Source organism: Eubalaena glacialis, chromosome 2 (assembly GCF_028564815.1).
Source record: "Eubalaena glacialis isolate mEubGla1 chromosome 2, mEubGla1.1.hap2.+ XY, whole genome shotgun sequence".
In the NCBI taxonomy this organism is placed as follows: domain Eukaryota; kingdom Metazoa; phylum Chordata; class Mammalia; order Artiodactyla; family Balaenidae; genus Eubalaena; species Eubalaena glacialis.
The window spans coordinates 68,488,205-68,506,183 of NC_083717.1; the positions used below are offsets into that span (position 1 = coordinate 68,488,205).

Consider the following 17,979-nt stretch of genomic DNA (forward strand, 5'->3'; position numbering starts at 1 on the left):
TAAAATGTTTTAGGTACTGCTTACCCCTAGAAATTAAAATCATCAAACTTGGTAAGACAAGCCCTTACTATGGACACACTCATTTTCATTTTAAAGTTTAGCCCTGAAGTCTTGAATAGCAGCAGCCAGGGTGAATAGTCCTAAAAATCACCCAGTCCACTGAATCAGTGCGAGCTTTCTCCAAGAGTCAAACAAATATTCTGGGGCAGGATTAATCTTCCCAGTTTGTCCTAGCTCAGAAATTTTGTACTCTTTTTAGTGGTTCTCGCTTCTTTTTTCTTCTCTTCTTTTTTGCCTTTTCACACTGTTTCTTGTCATGAAGGCTCAAGGAAGAAGTGCAATTAATTCCACGTGGGTTTTGACCTTTACTTCATTCTATAACTAATCCACATGAGGAGAGCTACAACACATTTAAGGATCTGAAAACCATAAACAAAAAACATAGAAAGGGGCCAAAATCTTTACATCTAGTAAAACTGCTGTGCTCTAGTCAAGCTGAATAATCTCATTTTTTCCCCTCTTAAGGGTACTTCCATCTTTATGTTACTTCTGCCAACTCCAAATGCTATCTATATACAGCTGACAAAATCCTGGAAAAGAAGCACTTTATGCAGAATTGAGAGGAGATGGGGGCAGTTCTGTCCCTGGATAAGGAGATAGTCTGATATTAAAGATTCTCTGCTTAAGGCACAAATGTACCTGTGACTTTTTTAATGGCACATTTTAGCTGCACGCAGCATCATCTTTTATGAAAGAGTGTGGCGAGAGGCCTTGTTATGAGTCCCCAAGGGGACTGTGACAGCACATTAACAAGGGAAGGGGCAGTATGAAGAAGGCAAGCAAGGGTGAACCTGGTATTTTAGGAGTTTAAAGCAAGGAAGGCAGCCTTCTAACTCTTGCATCACCAAACCTCAGGGATTTTATGGAATTTATGGAATTTGGTGGGGGGAGTGCTAGGTAGAGGTAGAAGGGATAGAAAACTCTGGTTCCCATTTTGTCTCTATTTGATTCTTGTGTAATTTCAGGAAACTTCCTTTGCTCAGTTTCCTATATTTTTATCCCATTTGTTTTTTTTACCACCTGGTACCCTAGGGGAATAAACTGATTGACTCAAAACACTTTGAGGAAGGTATCCGCACAAATAGGTAGACCTTGCATACCTAGACATTTGCTCTCTCCTGAAGGGTTTACAAAGATCCACCTTAGAGTGTGCTGGGGGGTGGGAGGGGCTCCTCCATCTTTTCTTTCTTTCTCCCAGGGGCAACTCCCTTCAAGACAACCCAGCTCAACCGTCAACTCCTTTGAGAAACCTGCCGCCCTCCCAACCTTTGTGGCTGAGAGTACTTCATAAACATCTTTACTAACAACGCTATCACACTGCTCTGGGCTTTAGGTGTCTGTCTTCTCTATCAGAGGCAGTCTTTTCTCAGCTTTGTGTGCTCCACTCTCCAAGGCTTAGCACGTGGTAAGTGCTTAAATAATAATTACTGAATGAATGAAAGTTTCTACTCTTTGGAGTGTGTACCTAGAAATGGAACCTTTCACTTTTAAAAGTGAGGATAAACAGAAGAGAAGCAATTCTTCTTTGAAGATGGTGACTATATTTCAGAACACAATTTGTTACTCAGAATTTTAAAATGCTATTGAGATTCACACTTCTCTCAATCTACAGTGATTTTAAACAGGATTTATCACATCTATTCCAAGAACACTGTGGTGAAAACAAAGAAGAAACTGGCTCTTCAGTGCTTTTTTGGACCAACTTCCCACTCTCTTCAAGTAATGGTCTCATCACATCTGCTCCTAAAAAAAAAGAACTTTGGGGTTCTCTTCATTATTGAATCACATACAATTTCTTATCTATGGACTCAAAACCTCCGACTCCCATTCCCTATCACATATTTTTTGTTACCTTGTACACCAAATGAATCTGGTATATAACACATTCCGGGGCCTTACTCTCCTCTCTAAAGACCTACTCCACCACCTGTGTTTGGTCATCTGTTCTCACCTGCCTGTCTGGTGGAGCATAAGCTCCCAGAATACAGAGACTACGATCACATAGTTCCTTTCAAAAGCATTTAGTTAAGCATCACACACAAAGAGGTGCTCAACAACCCTTTCTGATGATCACAATCAGACTGCACTTTACATCTTCTAAGGCTGTCTCCTCCTCCTTCTGATCTAACATCTGGCTCCTCACCAACCATTTTAAAATGCAGTGAGCAGGGAAACACCTAACCCTTCTTGGCCCTCACTCCTGACCAGTGGTCCTTCTCTACTCTCCACTTTACTACATGAGCCAACACGCTCCTTCTGGCATTCAGGTGTCTCACACTCAATGATGACACTTTTTCACACTGTTCCTTACACCTTAATCCTCCTCAATCTTACAGTGTCAATGAGTCTGTTTTCTCCAGTCTTCTGAAGACCGTTCAATAGTTTACCTCCAGGATAAATGAACATGATCAACAAAACCCAAATACATCAATGGCAATCTCGCTCCCTAAATGACAGAGTCTCTTTTTATTACTCTTTGTATCCCTAGCACCCAGCAAAATACTGGCAGACATATACGTCAATATGCAACATAAATATGTGCTATTTATTAAGCATCTATCTATCTATCCATCTACTCATATACCTACCTACCTACCTATCTTAACTGATCTCCCTGTTTCCATGACTGCCCCTCTATATTCAGTGCTCCACAGAGCACCCCATCATCCTCTGAAAATATAACTCAGATCATTTACTCTCAGAGTAACATCTGAAGTCCTCACCATGGCCTACAAGGCTGCATATGATCTGGCCCCTGGCTACCTCTCTGACTGTATTTTTTCCCATTTTTCCCTTTCTAACTCCACTCTAGTCACCTGGGTCTCTCTGCTTTCCTTAAACATGCCAAACACACTCGAGCTTAGCACCTTTGTATCTGCTGTTGCCTGATGGCCCCCTCACACCATTCCAGTCTCTGCTCAAAGGTTGTTTTATCAGAAAGGACTACTCCACTTCATTTTTTCCCTTAGGACTTACCACCGCCTGACAAATTGTATATTTAGTTTTCCTTCTGTTTTTTGTACTTAATGCCCCACCCCTCACCAAATGCAACTCCATTAGAATCAAGAATGGAGTGTCCGTCATTACTATATCCCCACTGCCTATCTAGTAGATATAGCAGGAGCTCAATACATGGATGAAGAAACAAATGTGGAAGGAAGGAATGGTGAACATGTATGCGTGCTCTAAATCTTAAATCTATTAGTTACACTGTCTGACAGTATTGCTATGCCTCTGCATATTGTTAATTCACACAATTCTAGAGTTGTTGCAGAAAGCTAAAGAAAGACAAGAACAGACTGCTTAGAGTCACAGAATGTTAGTCTGGAAAGGGGCTTAGAGATCATTATTTTACAGATGAAGAAACTGAGACCCACAGTGAGGGACAGTGGCTTGCACAGGGCCACCTAGAAAAGCAGTAGCAAAGCTGGACCTGCAATCCAGGTCTTTCATTCCCAGTCTACGAGTCTTATCTTTACACCACGTAACTTCTCAAATGTTCTACACTATATCTGGTCTTTTACCAAATACATTCAATGACGATGATTTAAAATACGCAAAAGGAAATTATATAGTAGCAAGAGCTGAGCTCCACAGATCAAAAGTACTAGTTTTCCCTGAAACAGGCTAATTGGACAAGCCCTTCAGGATTCTGTTGGGAAACTTAGTTCTGAGCGTCTGTCCACCAGTATTGCTAACCTGTCAGCTGATGCATACATACTGTATTTCCTCTTAGATTCCCTTTCATGAAGAAGCAGAAGAATATGGTTTAATAAACATTGAATACTTTATTTTTGCTTTCTTTCTATAGTGCAAGTGAATTGAGTCTGAAGATATCTCCTTAGAAATTCAACTGCATTCATGCATTACAAAAATCACAGAAAAAGTATTTGACCAAAAGAAAAAAAGTTGATGAAATTGTGACTGTAACTCATCCATGATCTTGTTTAAGGAATTCTTTCTACTTTTTAAAGAGTCCTCCTTTATCTGAATCAATGCACATAAGATACAATTCTTGAAGCACTGGTGAATATCCAGACTTTATACTACTGTAATTCACCCTGAGCCAGATGTCCTTCTAATATAAATCCTATGCATTTCCTTATAGATCAAAGATTATTATACAGAAATCTTAGCACAGACCTCTAGTGGAGCTACATGTAGCATACCAAGATAAAGTCCACTCTAAATACAGCTATAAAGAGTAAGACATTAAAATTATGCTAAATGCATACACCTAACCTCCTCCAAATCATATCACACCCTGTCGCCCAACACATGATATGATCCTACTGGAACAAGGTGTTTTTTTTTTTTCTTTCTAAACAAACATATAGAAATTATACATCCAAATGAGTAGGGCTGTACTTGTTAATAAAGTAATCACCTCTGGAAGTTATATATGCATTCCAACAAGGCTACTATCACACATAATTTTTCTGGAATTTCTCTTTCAAAACACAGGTTCTCCACATTTAGTGTGCATAAGGATCACACTGGGAACATGTTAATAATGCTGATTCTTAGAAATATGAATTTAATTGGTTTTAGATGGAGTCTAGGAACCTGTATTTTTAAGAAGCACTCCAGATAAGTTTTACACAGGTGATCTGTGAGAAATAACACTTTAGAATAGTCAGCTCACAAGCCATGCAAGGGTATCAAAATAAGGACTATTGAGTTAAACTCTGTTTACATAACACATTGGAGGTTTCATTTTTTTTCAAAATCTTCATTCTTCCTGATAGAACATATTAGTACAGATATACACAGAAGCATCTATTTCCAAACAACATACCTCCATAAAAGAGATTCCTAAGCTCCAGACATCAGAATGGATTCCATATTGCTCCCCTGAAATTCTTTCAGGCTGTAAGAAAACAGAAGGGAGCTTGTGAGTTGATGTAAGCTACTCCAGGAAACACATACGCTAATGTGAGCTCAGTTAAGGCAGAGAGCCATCAATATCTGCACAGCACATTATGAAAAGAAAAACAATTTTATATGTATGTGTTTTATATAGATAATACATAGAAACTGTATAGGTAACGTAAGTATATTAGATATAATCTCATTGAATCCTCACAAAGACCCTGTGAGGGAAACTTTGTTATAAAGAAAATGAAGGCTCATATTAGTGAAATAATTTAGGCAAGTCTTAAACTAGTAAATGAGCTGAGACTTCAACTCAGACCAAATCCAGTGCGTGGTCTTAGCTGTGGAGTGACAAATTACAGCACAGTATATAATATTATCACTTATTTGCATTTTGAGAGATGGGTCTGAATCACTAGGAATTCTGTTATTTTAAATTTTTTATTTGGAAATAATATTAAACTTATAGGAAAGTTGAAAGATTAAGACTAGTACAAAGAACATCCATATTTCCTTTGCCCAGATTCACCTACTACTCAACATTTCATCCCATTTATCAGGGTTTCTTTTTGATATAAACCAAGGAACAGTTCAAATGGTCCATTTGGGACTCTTGGTCCTCCATTCAAGATATGTAGAAAATACTTGGTCTAACAATTACCTGCACACTCTCTACTTCAGCAGGAATAATTGCATACTGAAGTGGGTGCTGCCTGGTCTCTCTATCCCTCCAGGATTTGGCATTCAGAAACGTACTTCACAGAAGTCTTTTGAACGAACACAGGAACAAATGAACAAGAGAAACTGAGGTTTTGCTGAGATGGAATGGTTGCTCAAGGTTACACAGCTAGTCATGGCAGGGCTAGGATCATGACCCACACCCCTTGGCCCCCAGTGCAGTATTCTCTTCTTTGCACCATCCCTGGACTTCTTGGAAGCCACCACAGCCATCATCCTTCAAAAGTTTCCATGAGGGCCCTTACAAGTAACTGGGGTCAGGGTCAGCCTGGTCCACTGCAGACAGAAGAAATGGACATCCACCACTCACCAGCAGGGGATATACCATGAGTGTAGAAGATGTGCGCCAGATACTCTCAGGTGAGTTGGCACAGTCCTACATCTTGGGGAGTCGGCTTAGTTGGGACCCAGAACTTTGTAACCTACTTCCCACTCCCACCTACGAGGCTATCTCAATGTATTTAATGCCTTCTTCCCCACTTTTCATAAAATTACATAAAGCCTTACCCTGAGGTAGCAGACTGGATTGTCTTATTTCCCTTCCTTTATTTCTTTAATTTGTAAAACCCCTTTCCTACCAAGAATAATTCTTCCCAAGTGTCATGTGACCATTTCTCCCAGCTGCTAACAGATATGGTCATTCCAATCCCCTAATACTTTTTCTTTTATCTTCTAATCCCCCATACCATCACCTTTTCAAGGTCCTTGCTCATACCTGAATGAACCCATTATCCATTTCTAGTTAGATCAATACATAATAGGATGCGTTCATATGCAACTGGCCAGCCAGTTACAGGAATAATGCCATCGTCATAATATCAACAACGACATCATCACTCTGTGCATTTATTGAAGAATTTCCATGTGCCAGGCACTGTTCTAAGTGCTTTTCATGCATATTTCACTTCAGGCTCATAAACACCCATACTAGACTGGTACTATTATCATCCGCATTTAACAGATAAGGAATATGAGGCACAGAGAGATTTAATTTGTACCCCCTAGAAAAGGATAATAATAGCTATCATTTAATGATCACCTAGTTTGTCCCAGACACTGGGCTAGATACTTCACATCCTCTACACTTCATAACAATCTTACAAATATTATTATTTTAAGTTTATTTTATTTATTTATTTTTGGCTGTGTTGGGTCTTCGTTGCTGTGCACGGGCTTTCTCTAGTTGCAGCGAGTGGGGGCTACTCTTCGTTGCGGTGCGTGGGCTTCTCATTGCGGTGGCTTCTCTTGTTGCGGAGCACGGACTCTAGGCGTGCGGGCTTCAGTAGTTGTGGCTCGCGGGCTCTAGAGCACAGGCTTAGTAGTTGTGGCACACGGGCTTAGTTGCTCCGCGGCATGTGGGATCTTGCCAGACCAGGGATTGAACCCGTGACCCATGCATTGGCAGGCAGATTCTTAACCACTGCACTCCCAGGGAAGTCCTCTTACAAATATTATTGCCCTAATTTTACAGATGTAAAAACTGAGGCTTAGTAAGATTAGATGACTTGCCAAAGTCTAGAGCTATGGCATTAAGTGTATTATTTAGGTACACAGCCAGGATTCAAATCCAGGTACGTCTAACTGCAAAATCAGGGTTCTTTCCTGTGTGTCAAACTGCCCCCAGAACTAGAAGTCAGAAGAGCCACACACTAGTCTCGATCTGTCAGTATTTCTCAAAATGCAGCCTTGGACTCGTCATTAGAGAACTGTCTGAGGTGCTTATTGCAAATGAACTTCCAGTATCAGAATCTCTGGGGGTGGCTCTGGGGATCTTCATTTTAAAAAGTAATTTCTCTGGGTGAATCTTTGGTAAACTCAGCTCTAGTCACTAAACACATCAATGTTTCCTGCAGACGCGATGATCTACCTTCCTCTTCTCTGCTTAGTGAATGTTTCTCCTATGGGCCCTGTTCAACGGCCACCATTTTTTGGTGAAAACTTCCTCCACTCCTCAGGCAGAATTATGAATTCTTGCCTCTGTACTTCTTTAAAATGTCATTCATATCTTTCATATTAATTTATCGCACTGTGTTGTAATCATCCATTTGCTAGTCTGTTTCTCCTAAGAGGCAAAGAGAGTATCTTAACTCATCTTGTACCCAGTACCATGCCTGGCACATAGCTGGTGTGCCATCAATGCATGCTGACTGAAGGGATGCAATACATGTTTACTGCACATTTGGTTTTAAGCATGAACTAATCATTAAGTTCCCTGGAGTGTTCTATTAATGTAACTTCCCTGCATATTATTGTTGTTCATGTCCATCAAGAACTTCTAGGGACTTCCCTGGTGGCTCAGTGGTTAAGAATCTACCTGTCAATGCAGGGGACACGGGTTCAATCCCTGGTCCGGGAAGATCCCACATGCCGTGGAGCAACTAAGCCCGTGCGCCACAACTATTGAGCCTGCACTCTAGAGCCCGCGTGCCACAACTACTGAGCCCACAAGCCGCATCTACTGAAGCCTGCGTGCTCTAGAGCCTGTGTTCCGTGACAAGAGAACCACCATAATGAGAAGCCTGCACAATGCAGTGAAGAGTAGCCCCGCTCGCTGCAACTAGAGAAAGCCAGCATGCAGCAACGAAGACACAATGCAGCCAAAAAGTAAGAACTTAAAAAAATAGTTTAAAAACAATGTCTTAAAAAAAAAAAAGAACTTCTAGCAAACACGAAAATCCTAAAATCCTCTAGAATTGTTAAAGAAATGACCAAATGTTGCCTTCCTCCTTCTGTCCTCTCTCCCTTTCTTCATCCACTAACTGACAGTTATCAATACACAGCACTTCATCTAGAAGTGCAGGACCAACAATAAGGTTAAATATAATCATCACATTTGCCCACTGAACTACTAAAACAAATGTAAACTGTAATGTGAAAATAAAGCACAGAAAAATTAAATTTAAAAAGAAAAATTAGCAAAAATGATAATGGTCACACACATCAGAAGGCAAATAGGAGAACTCCTTAAGGACGAGAGTCTAACAACTTCTCATTAGAGAAATTATTCTTACAGTAAGCTAACAGAATGAGATTACTGTTGTGATGCAGTGCTCAAGCACGAATGCTGAGTGAAAGGTGGGCAGCCAGCTCTACAGGTGTATCCTCAAGAATTCGTAGGGACCGGGAAACATGTCCAGGTTGCTGAAATTGACACAGGTACAAGATAAGTCCCAATACATTCTGAATGTATAGAGTCAGGACTTGATAGCCTAAGGCTGCACAATTCAAATCTGTTCTCACACTTGAGGCCAAAGTGGCCTGCTCTGTCCTCTCCCCTCTAAAACCAAACCAAACTAAACCAAACCAAACCAAACCAATGGCCAGGCATGACACTACTGAGAGAAGATCTGTGATGAACATTTTTCCGTTAAAAAGCAAAAGCTGAGTTACTTTCAACATGACATTTGTCATTGTGTGGAAAGCTTAATAAACGGAAAACCATGACTCTTGTCTAAAGCACCTGTAGTGGAGTTAAAGTGTAGGGGAAAAACCCTGGTCTGTTCTTAATGAGAACAGTAAGGAGTGGTGATGATATAAAAAGCAGAGGATTCTAAAAGGGCAGTGGCTCTAAGATGGCATGCACACTCTACCGCTCCACTTACCGCTGTGACTGGGCATTTTCCCAGGACCCATATTTAGTTAACTCATTCCAGAATTGTCTCTATTTATAACACAGTACCCTAGGGTTTACTTGTCAAAAGCAGGACGATACCAAGGTACATCCCTTACCTCTTCCCATAAAGGAACTTCTGCTCAGTGTTAGGCTACTCAGAAAATTAACAAAGTATGCACAAATACTTTAGGTTAGTATGTAATCAAAAAGTATATATCATAAACAATGGGGATTTTTTTAAAAAGCCGGCAAGATCACTGTGTGGGTAGTAGAGTACACTGGTTAAACAAGGATTCTGGAGTCACACTGCTCTAACTCAATCTATTTTCCAGTTCACTAATTCTCTCTTCTGCTCCATTCAATACGCTACCAAATAGTGAGTTTTTCATTTTTATCTAGTAGTTTTGTTTGGGACTTTCTCGAATCAAGTATGTCACTTCAAAAATTTTTGATCTAAAGTCTGCTTGCAACTGTTGTTCCTTCATGTTGCTCTGTTTCCTTGTGTGACTAGTTTTCTTTGGCTGCTTGTTAGTTTTTGTTCTTCAAAAAAATTTTTGGAAAGGTTCTCTGAGGCCTAAAGTGGATGTGCCCACCTCAAACAATATTCTCAGCATGAAGCTCCTTTTCTAACTCAAGTCACATATACAAACATCCAGGGTGCAAATCTGTGCCAGAGTTAAGTCTATGGCCACAACTTTCTCCCTTTTCCTTTTTCTCCTGCTGCTCTGCTTGGCTCTGAGAAGCCTTCTCTTTTGTTCCCTGGGATGGGGGAGGAAGAGCAGCTTTAACTCTGGTTTGCTTTTATACTGGGGTGGGGGCCTCTTCAGGTTTCCAGCATAATATGGGGAAGATCTTCTCCAAGACCCTCTGCCTTAAGGGAGCCCCCATATCATTCACAGCTGTAGTAGTACAGGCAAATGTCCTCAGGAATAAGTAGCTTTGGTGCTCTGACATTCTGCTTTCCCTTCTGTTTCAGGTTTCCATCTGAAAACCGTCCTGGGAGTTCCCTGTTGTCGTTTTAGCTCTTCAGTGCACTTGAGATGGTTTTTAAAGTATTTTAATTAGCATTTTTCAACAGAAGAGTTGGTCCAAATAACCTAATGTGCTACTACCAGAAACTAGAAGCTGGTGTCCTAATTAAATCTTGACTGTCACTACTTGCCAGCTGAGAATCTGGGCTAAAGTTACTTCACCTTTGGTTTCTTCAGCTGTAAAATGAAGACAATAATAACAATATGTATGCTTAATGGAGTTGTCTAAAGATTAAATAAATCTATGTAATATGCTCAATTCAGTAGATGCCACATGGGGATGCTCAGTAAATGTTGGCCTCCTTCCAATCATCACCATCACCAGTACGATCACTGCATGAGCATGGCCAACTGAGTTGTATCACGTAATCTGTATAGGTTATAATCTGGGTAAAGGTAATTTCGAAAACAGGAATAGTCCAGGTAGAAAAGAATGTTCAGGAGATAAGAATAGTTATTTAGATTGACTTTCTGATACCAAAGGACAAGTATCTGCATAAGATTTCTTAATTTCAAAACTTCAGGTATTCATAACAATAATGTCAAACTTTTATATTTGATTTTTAAAAATTGTAATAGGACTTCCCTGGCGGTCCAGTGGTTGGGACTCCGTGCACTGCAGGGGGCGTGAGTTCAATCCCCGGTTGGGGAGCTAGGATCTCTCATGCCGCATGGTGCAGCCAAAAAAAATATATATATATATATAATACATCACAATGACTGACTAGTGGGTTAAAGTTTCAGGGACTTCTATCTTTATTATTAATTTTTTAATAGCTTCTTTTTTTATATAAATTTATTTATTTTATTTACTTATTTATTTTTGGCTGTGTTGGGTCTTTGTTGCTGCGCACGGGCTTTCTCTAGTTGCGGCGAGCGGGGGCTACTCTTCATTGCGGTGTGCGGGCTTCTCATTGCCGTGGCTTCTTTTGTTTCAGAGCATGGGCTCTAGGCGTGCGGGCTTCAGTAGTTGTGGCACTCGGGCTCAGCAGTTGTGGCTCGTGGGCTCTAGAATGCAGGCTCAGTAGTTGTGGCACACGGGCTTAGTTGCTCCGTGGCATGTGGGATCTTCCCAGACCAGGACTCAAACCTGTGTCCCCTGAATTGGCAGGCGGATTCATAACCACTGCACCACCAGGTAAGTCCCCTTCTATCTTTAAAATAGAGTAAAAGTTCTAGTAATCAGAATTTCCAAGAAATGATTTAATTTAATATAAGCCACCAAAGCCTTTGGACCCCTTTTGTAATCCTTCTGGATGAAATCCTTTTAAAATATAGTTGAAAATATTTCTTGCTTTGGATTAAAATGTCCATTAAACCTGATTACCTGCCCCTAAGATGTAATGTGTCCTTGAACACGCCACTTCAGTTTTTGGGTCTCAGTATCCTCATTGGTCAATGAGGAAGTGGGACCAGATGACTTTCCAAGTCTCCTACAAAACCCACTGTTTAACGTGTCCCTAAATTGTTACTGTTTTTTTGTTTGTTTTCATGACCTAACAATGTAAGAAAAGCCTCCCTATCTTTATCCTAATTACCATTTTCTTATACCTTACATTTCAGATTGTAGGAGAAGTAAGACTGTTCACACATGCAGGGTTATTTCTTGGATTTATTTTCTTTTCAATATTTGAGCAGTCTAGTTGGTTATATTTGAGTCATCTGGGGGTCTTCTATACTTTATCACGCAAGTAAGATACAAAAAAGTTAAATGCTCTGCTTATAATTAGTGAACAAGTCATTTTTGGAATGCAACTTTCATGAACTGATTCATTCATTTAGCACCATGTGAAGGACTGGATATAGAGAATGAGTAGAATAAACCCTGCCCTGTGAAAGTCCTAATCTAGATTTGGAGAGACACATAAATAATTTGGATAGAGTGAGAGGTACAGCAGTTAAAAGTTCAGTCTCTGGAGGCTGATTATGTAGGTTTCACTCCTCACTCTGCCACTTATTAGCTGTATGAACCTGGGTAAGTCACTTAACTTCTCTATCCCTTGGTGCCTTCATCTGTAAAAGGACAATAATATTACCTACCTCATAGGGTTGTTGTGAGGATTTAAAGAGATAATACATGTAAAGGTTTAAAAGAGTGACTGGCACACAGTTCTAATTAAGTGTTGGCTATTATTATCATTGTTATTATCACTGTACAGAAACAGGTATGAATATAAAGTGAGAGAAATGGATATAAAACGAGGGCATTACATCAGATGACCTCAAATTGTATATTCTCACAATCTATTACTGTCCTCTACCCCAGCAGTCCCCAACCTTTTTGGCACCAGGGACCGGTTTCGTGGAAGACAATTTTTCCACGGACAGGGGTGGGATGCGATGGTTCAGGCGGTAACGTGAGCGGTGGGGAGCGATGGGGAGCGGCGGATGAAGCTTCACTCACTCGCCCACCGCTCACCTCCTGCCGTGTGGCCTGGTTCCCAGCAGGCCGTGGACCGGTACTGGTCTGTGGCCCGGGGGTTGGGGACCCCTGCTGTACCCTGTATGTCCCCGCCCCCACCCATGTCACACCACCCTCTATTTCTCAGTCTTTGCTCATCCTCCCACAGTGATCTCTCTCTTTTATAAGTGCCCTTTTCACATACTGTTTGAATCATCAAATTCATATATCATATGCCTTCTTATTCTCTAACGGTACGCTTGGTACAACTTATGTCACACATGACATGGCCACATATAATGCCATGTTTCCTATTTTGCCCACGTCTTATGTGGATTACAGAGTGGCGCCACTGTACCTAGCCAACTGCATGGAAGGCGCTCAGTAAATACACGTTGATTAATTGAAAGTACTCAGTTTCAGAAAGAGCCTTCACTGGCATAGACCAGAAGTTGGCAAACTTTTTCCATGAACGGCCAGATAGTAAATATTTTTCACTTTGTCGGCCATATGGTCTCTGGTACAACTGTCACAACTACTCCACTCTGCCACTGTAGCACTAAAGCAGTCATAGACGATATATAAATAAATGGGTATGGCCATGTTCCAACAAATCTTTCCTTTTTTTTAAAATTTAATTTTTTACTTTGAAATACTTATTAATTAACAAGAAGTTGAAAAGCATATATACAGGGAGGTTTTGTGCACCCTTCACCCAGTTCCCCCAGTGGTGGTACTATAATACAATATCACGATACCTCAGGCAGGGATTAAAATCTGTAACAGAATAATAAATGTTATTTCCACCTTCCCCAACTCCCAACCTCTGATCTCACACCAGTTAGGTAAGTCATGGCCAACGAGAGCCTGCTGAATTGAGCCAAGCTCACTATCAGGCTATCACACTCTTTGCTTCCTAGGTAGCTTATGGTTTTTACAGCTTGAACTATAAAGTTGATGACTAGAATATACTCACCCAAGAAGCAAAGCAATTTTAGCTCTGCCAATCTGAGCTAACGTTTCATAATTTTAATCCCCACATTTTCAATTAAGAGATGGACGCATCACATTCATCCACAAACAAAAAGGAAAAAAAGTAATTTCTTTAATGTACACCTGGGAAAGACAACTGTAATCTGGATTTGTACATTCAAACATATTGCAATTTAATTATTAGAGCAATTTAGAGCTACTATGAATGTGATGGGGAGTGGAAAAGTTGTTTCATTTTTTGTTTGTTTTAAATCACAGTGTTCCATATTTTTTCAAAGACTGAAATCATGGCATTTGGCACAGTTTTGTTAATTATAAAGGTGGCTCACCAATCTCAGATAACCTAGTAGAGCCAAGAAGCCAAGAAGGTGATTAAGTTTTGTAAAAATAGGTATGATGACTTCAGAGATTAATTTTTTATCACATTACCTAGAAAAATGAGAAAGAATGAATTTTCTTTAAAAACAATGCAAGGCAAAAATTAACTGTTCTGGTATCTCAATTAAAAAATGCTTTGTATTGTTCTGAGAATAAGATCCAGAGTTCCATCCATATTAACATTTTTCTACCAAGATAATATATGAACAAAGAATATTGAGAAAAAGATCCAGGGTTCTACCCATACTTTGTTTAATTCATATAAAGACTACTAGAAGTGAAATGGACTACCTGAATAAATCTAGAACCCTCATCAAAAAACTAAACTTAAGATGTTAAAGTAAAACTTTGCTCCAAAAATACTAAATAAGTTTCCTGCTTGTCTCCTCCCAGCAATGAAGACCAAACACAGCCAAAAAAAAAAAAGCAATTTTATGGACACAAATAACTTCCCCTACTTAAAAGGAAAAAGAAACAGGTCAAAGCCAAGTCCACACTGGTATTCGAAACAGTTCTATGCTTCTACTTTTTATTCCTGGTAAATTTATTTCAGATGGACCAAGTAAGTTGTCTTATAATAGGTATGAACCCAAGTAAACAGAATATAGATATACAAGTTCGACAGAGAATTGTCTGCTAAATCTTTACATTCAGAGGATCAGATCATAAGTAATAATTTAATTTTTAATTAATAATTTAATTTTGAGCTGCTGTCAAAGCATGCTTATTCCTGGAAAAAACAGTTGATCTTATTGACTGACATTTTGGTATACTTTAGGGTTAATTAAATTAGCAATGAGGCAAAGTAGCCAATGTGCTGTAAGATACAATTTTTCTATAGGATTATACTTCAAAATGATTTTATACTCAAACCAACCAGTTAAGTGAATAAAGTCAGAGAAGTTTGTAGCTCCTGTATAAACCCTAACATCTTTTAGGAAGATTTAAAAATCCAATCATGACTGGATTGACTTTGTAATTTATGATCTGTTAGGCAAAAGCTGTGGAATTAATTCAAGAATTATACATTACCAAGTACATAAAGATGTTGGTTTTAAATGTTATTTTTGCATAAGTTTACTTACCGCCATATACGCATTTGTTCCAACATACGTCTTGGCTATAGAATTCACCAGCTATGAGACAAAACAGTCTGTCAGAACAATATAAAGATAATGTGGAAATAAAATGGGCAATTATTCCTCATTTAACTTACAATCATCATTTCTATAAATCAACTAAAAATTATGTAAAAAGAAACAAATTTATCTACAAAGGCATTAAAAATGATTAAATCTCTTTTCTCTTGAATGTGATTTCCAACTTAAACAAGCATAGCATTACAGTTTATAGCAGATAACCTTAAACAATTCACTTAAGCAGGATGCTTATCGCTTTAGTACCCGAAACCCGCCTGATATAAAAAGTCAATTTGAAGTAGAATTTGAACACACTCATTTTTTAGTCAGATGGTCAAGACGTGAATGAAGCCTCATGCATTACTAGAATGAAATGAACACTAAATACGCTGGAGGGATAACAGACTTTGACAACTCATAATACAATGATGACCTTCGCTTTGGTCTTCGTGTTTGGCTGGGAGTAAAGGTGGCTGCAATTCAAATCAACATCACAGCACGCTCATGGGTCACTATCACCAGGGTTCTCAGGGGAGGCCCAAAATGGAAATTAATTAAAATTTGTGCTGCACATTGTAATGGCCCTCCACCATTGTTGCTCCCAATATTAATTTTTATTGTGGGCCAGTTGGGCTCCCCAGGCACAGCTCCCACTCTGCCCTCCCTTTTGTCTGGCCAAAACGCTTTCATATCAAAGCTGCATATCAATGAAGTTTGCTATTCGTAAGTAGTAATTACAATATCAGCAGTTTTTACTGTCATTAAACAATGAACAATCATATTCTGATGAAGGAAACTCGCTCAGAGATTAAAAATGAATAACACAATCCCAGCCAACGAGAAGATGCAGAGTTCTGTTTGTCTGGCAGCTAGGTGATTTTTCAATCCAGAGAGTAGAATGAAAATAGAAAGTGGATGTTACAGAGAAGAGAGCAGATCGGGAGGAAAAAGAGACCTACCTGAGTGCTAACTCCAAAATCACACAGCTTGACTTGTCCTCTTGTGTTTACTAGCATATTAGAGGGCTTCACATCTAAAAAGGGACCAGAAAAATCCATATCACTAATTCCATATCTACAGTGCTTGTTCTAAAAAAAGCACACATGCACACCATACCATATTGCAGAAGTGCCATCATCTGTTCAACCTAGAATTCTAACCACAAATTTAACGCAAAGCATTTTATCTGGAGGCAAAATGTAAGGTCCTAACTCCCTCACTTCCAACCATTTCTGGTTTCTATAGAAGCAAGGGTTTATTTACTTCACGTGAAAGTCAAATAAAATCTTGGCTTCCAGCAACAGTAAATACACCCAATATCCTACTCCAGCTTTCAGGAAAAGTAGATAAGAAAATGTAACCTTCCTGCAAAGAATTTGTGCAGAAAGGCTTAGTTCTGCTCTCAAAGTGAAACTGCTCCTCCCACCTAAGGAGCAGTAAGGCCAAAGGGAAGACAGCAAGGAAAAAAATCATTCATATGTTTGCTAGTAACAGGTTATATCTGGTTGAAACAATGAGAACATGAATGCAGTTCTGCTATTTCCTGGTTTTACCTGCTACTTCAGATAATCCTCAGAAATTGATCTAAAAGATGTGTAAATGTGTGTGCATGCGTGCACTTATCAGTCTTTGTTTCATTTATCCTTCTCTTCCCTTACATCATTTCGACTGTTGTTAGAGTTAACAAAAGAACTGGCACAGCTTTTGCCAAGGCAGTCCGCTAAATAATGACACAAAGCGTTTCTGTGAAGCATCGTCAGTGACAACAATGGGCCTTTTCAGGAATTCAAGGAGCCCACAAAAACCATCCAAGCAGGATAAGAGCACACCACTTTTGATGGTACAGAACAGCACCTGCTTCAGTGCTTCATCTTCAGTGGCGAAAGTGGTCAAGAACAGACAACTTGTTATATTTAATACAGCATATAACCTTAATTACCCCAAAACTAAAGACTCATAATTTTTATGTAACATCTAAAAAAAATCTGTGAGTTAATCTCACTCCGTCCCTCCACCCTGCAAAAAAGTATCTTGCCAAAAGTAGGTACTTAACTCAAACTTCAAGTTCAAACTCAGTAACCAACGATTACTGAACCCTACCTACCATATGACAGGCAACATGACAGGCATATTCTCATACATGTGCTCATTTGGTGTTGCCTGACGGACATTAGAATGTAAACTCCACGAAGGCAGGGACTTTGTCTCTTTTATTGACGACTATATCCCCGTCCCTGAAGAGTGCCAGGCATACGGTATATGCTTAGTAAGTATTTGTTGAATAGATGAGAATAAATTAATGGAAACCATGAACACATAGTATTATTTTGTTAATGATTCTGTTGTGATCACGGGTTAGCTGTAGACCACGTCTCTGTAGCATGCCCTTTCAGGTAAAACACACTATATACTTCCTTTAGGGGGGCTTTCTCTTTGAATACAGGTCGGTATGCCCAGGCAGGTGTAAGCTTTTTCAACCAACTGGTCTCTCTGCCTCCAGTTTTCCCCAATTTCAATATAAACCTTATACCACCATCATATTAAATATACTTTCACTCTATCACTTCTCTCCTTGAGGAAGAAGTAAAATCTTCCCTGACCTCCCCCGCCAACCCCAATGTGAACTCCTTAAGAATAGGGCTGTGCTTTCAAATATGCCTCAATAGTTTGCACAAAAAATATACATCATAGACAGCCACAGTAGACACTCAATAAATGTTTGCCGAACTGACAGAAATGTTAGGCTCTACG

At 39.5% G+C, this 17,979-nt stretch overlaps 1 protein-coding gene across 6 annotated transcripts in view; it reads right to left on the bottom strand.

Annotated features, from left to right (window-relative positions):
• Positions 1 to 17,979, bottom strand: part of MAP2K5 (mitogen-activated protein kinase kinase 5) — a 264,152-nt gene that overhangs the window by 95,118 nt on the left and 151,055 nt on the right. For all 6 annotated transcript variants that reach the window (XM_061181974.1, XM_061181976.1, XM_061181973.1 and 3 more), the window contains exons 14-16: positions 16,188 to 16,261; positions 15,175 to 15,225; positions 4,859 to 4,930 (exon numbers count right to left, since the gene is read on the bottom strand). In XM_061181974.1, the coding sequence (XP_061037957.1) occupies positions 4,859 to 4,930; positions 15,175 to 15,225; positions 16,188 to 16,261 (197 nt within the window). The remainder of the gene's footprint in view (positions 1 to 4,858; positions 4,931 to 15,174; positions 15,226 to 16,187; positions 16,262 to 17,979) is intronic.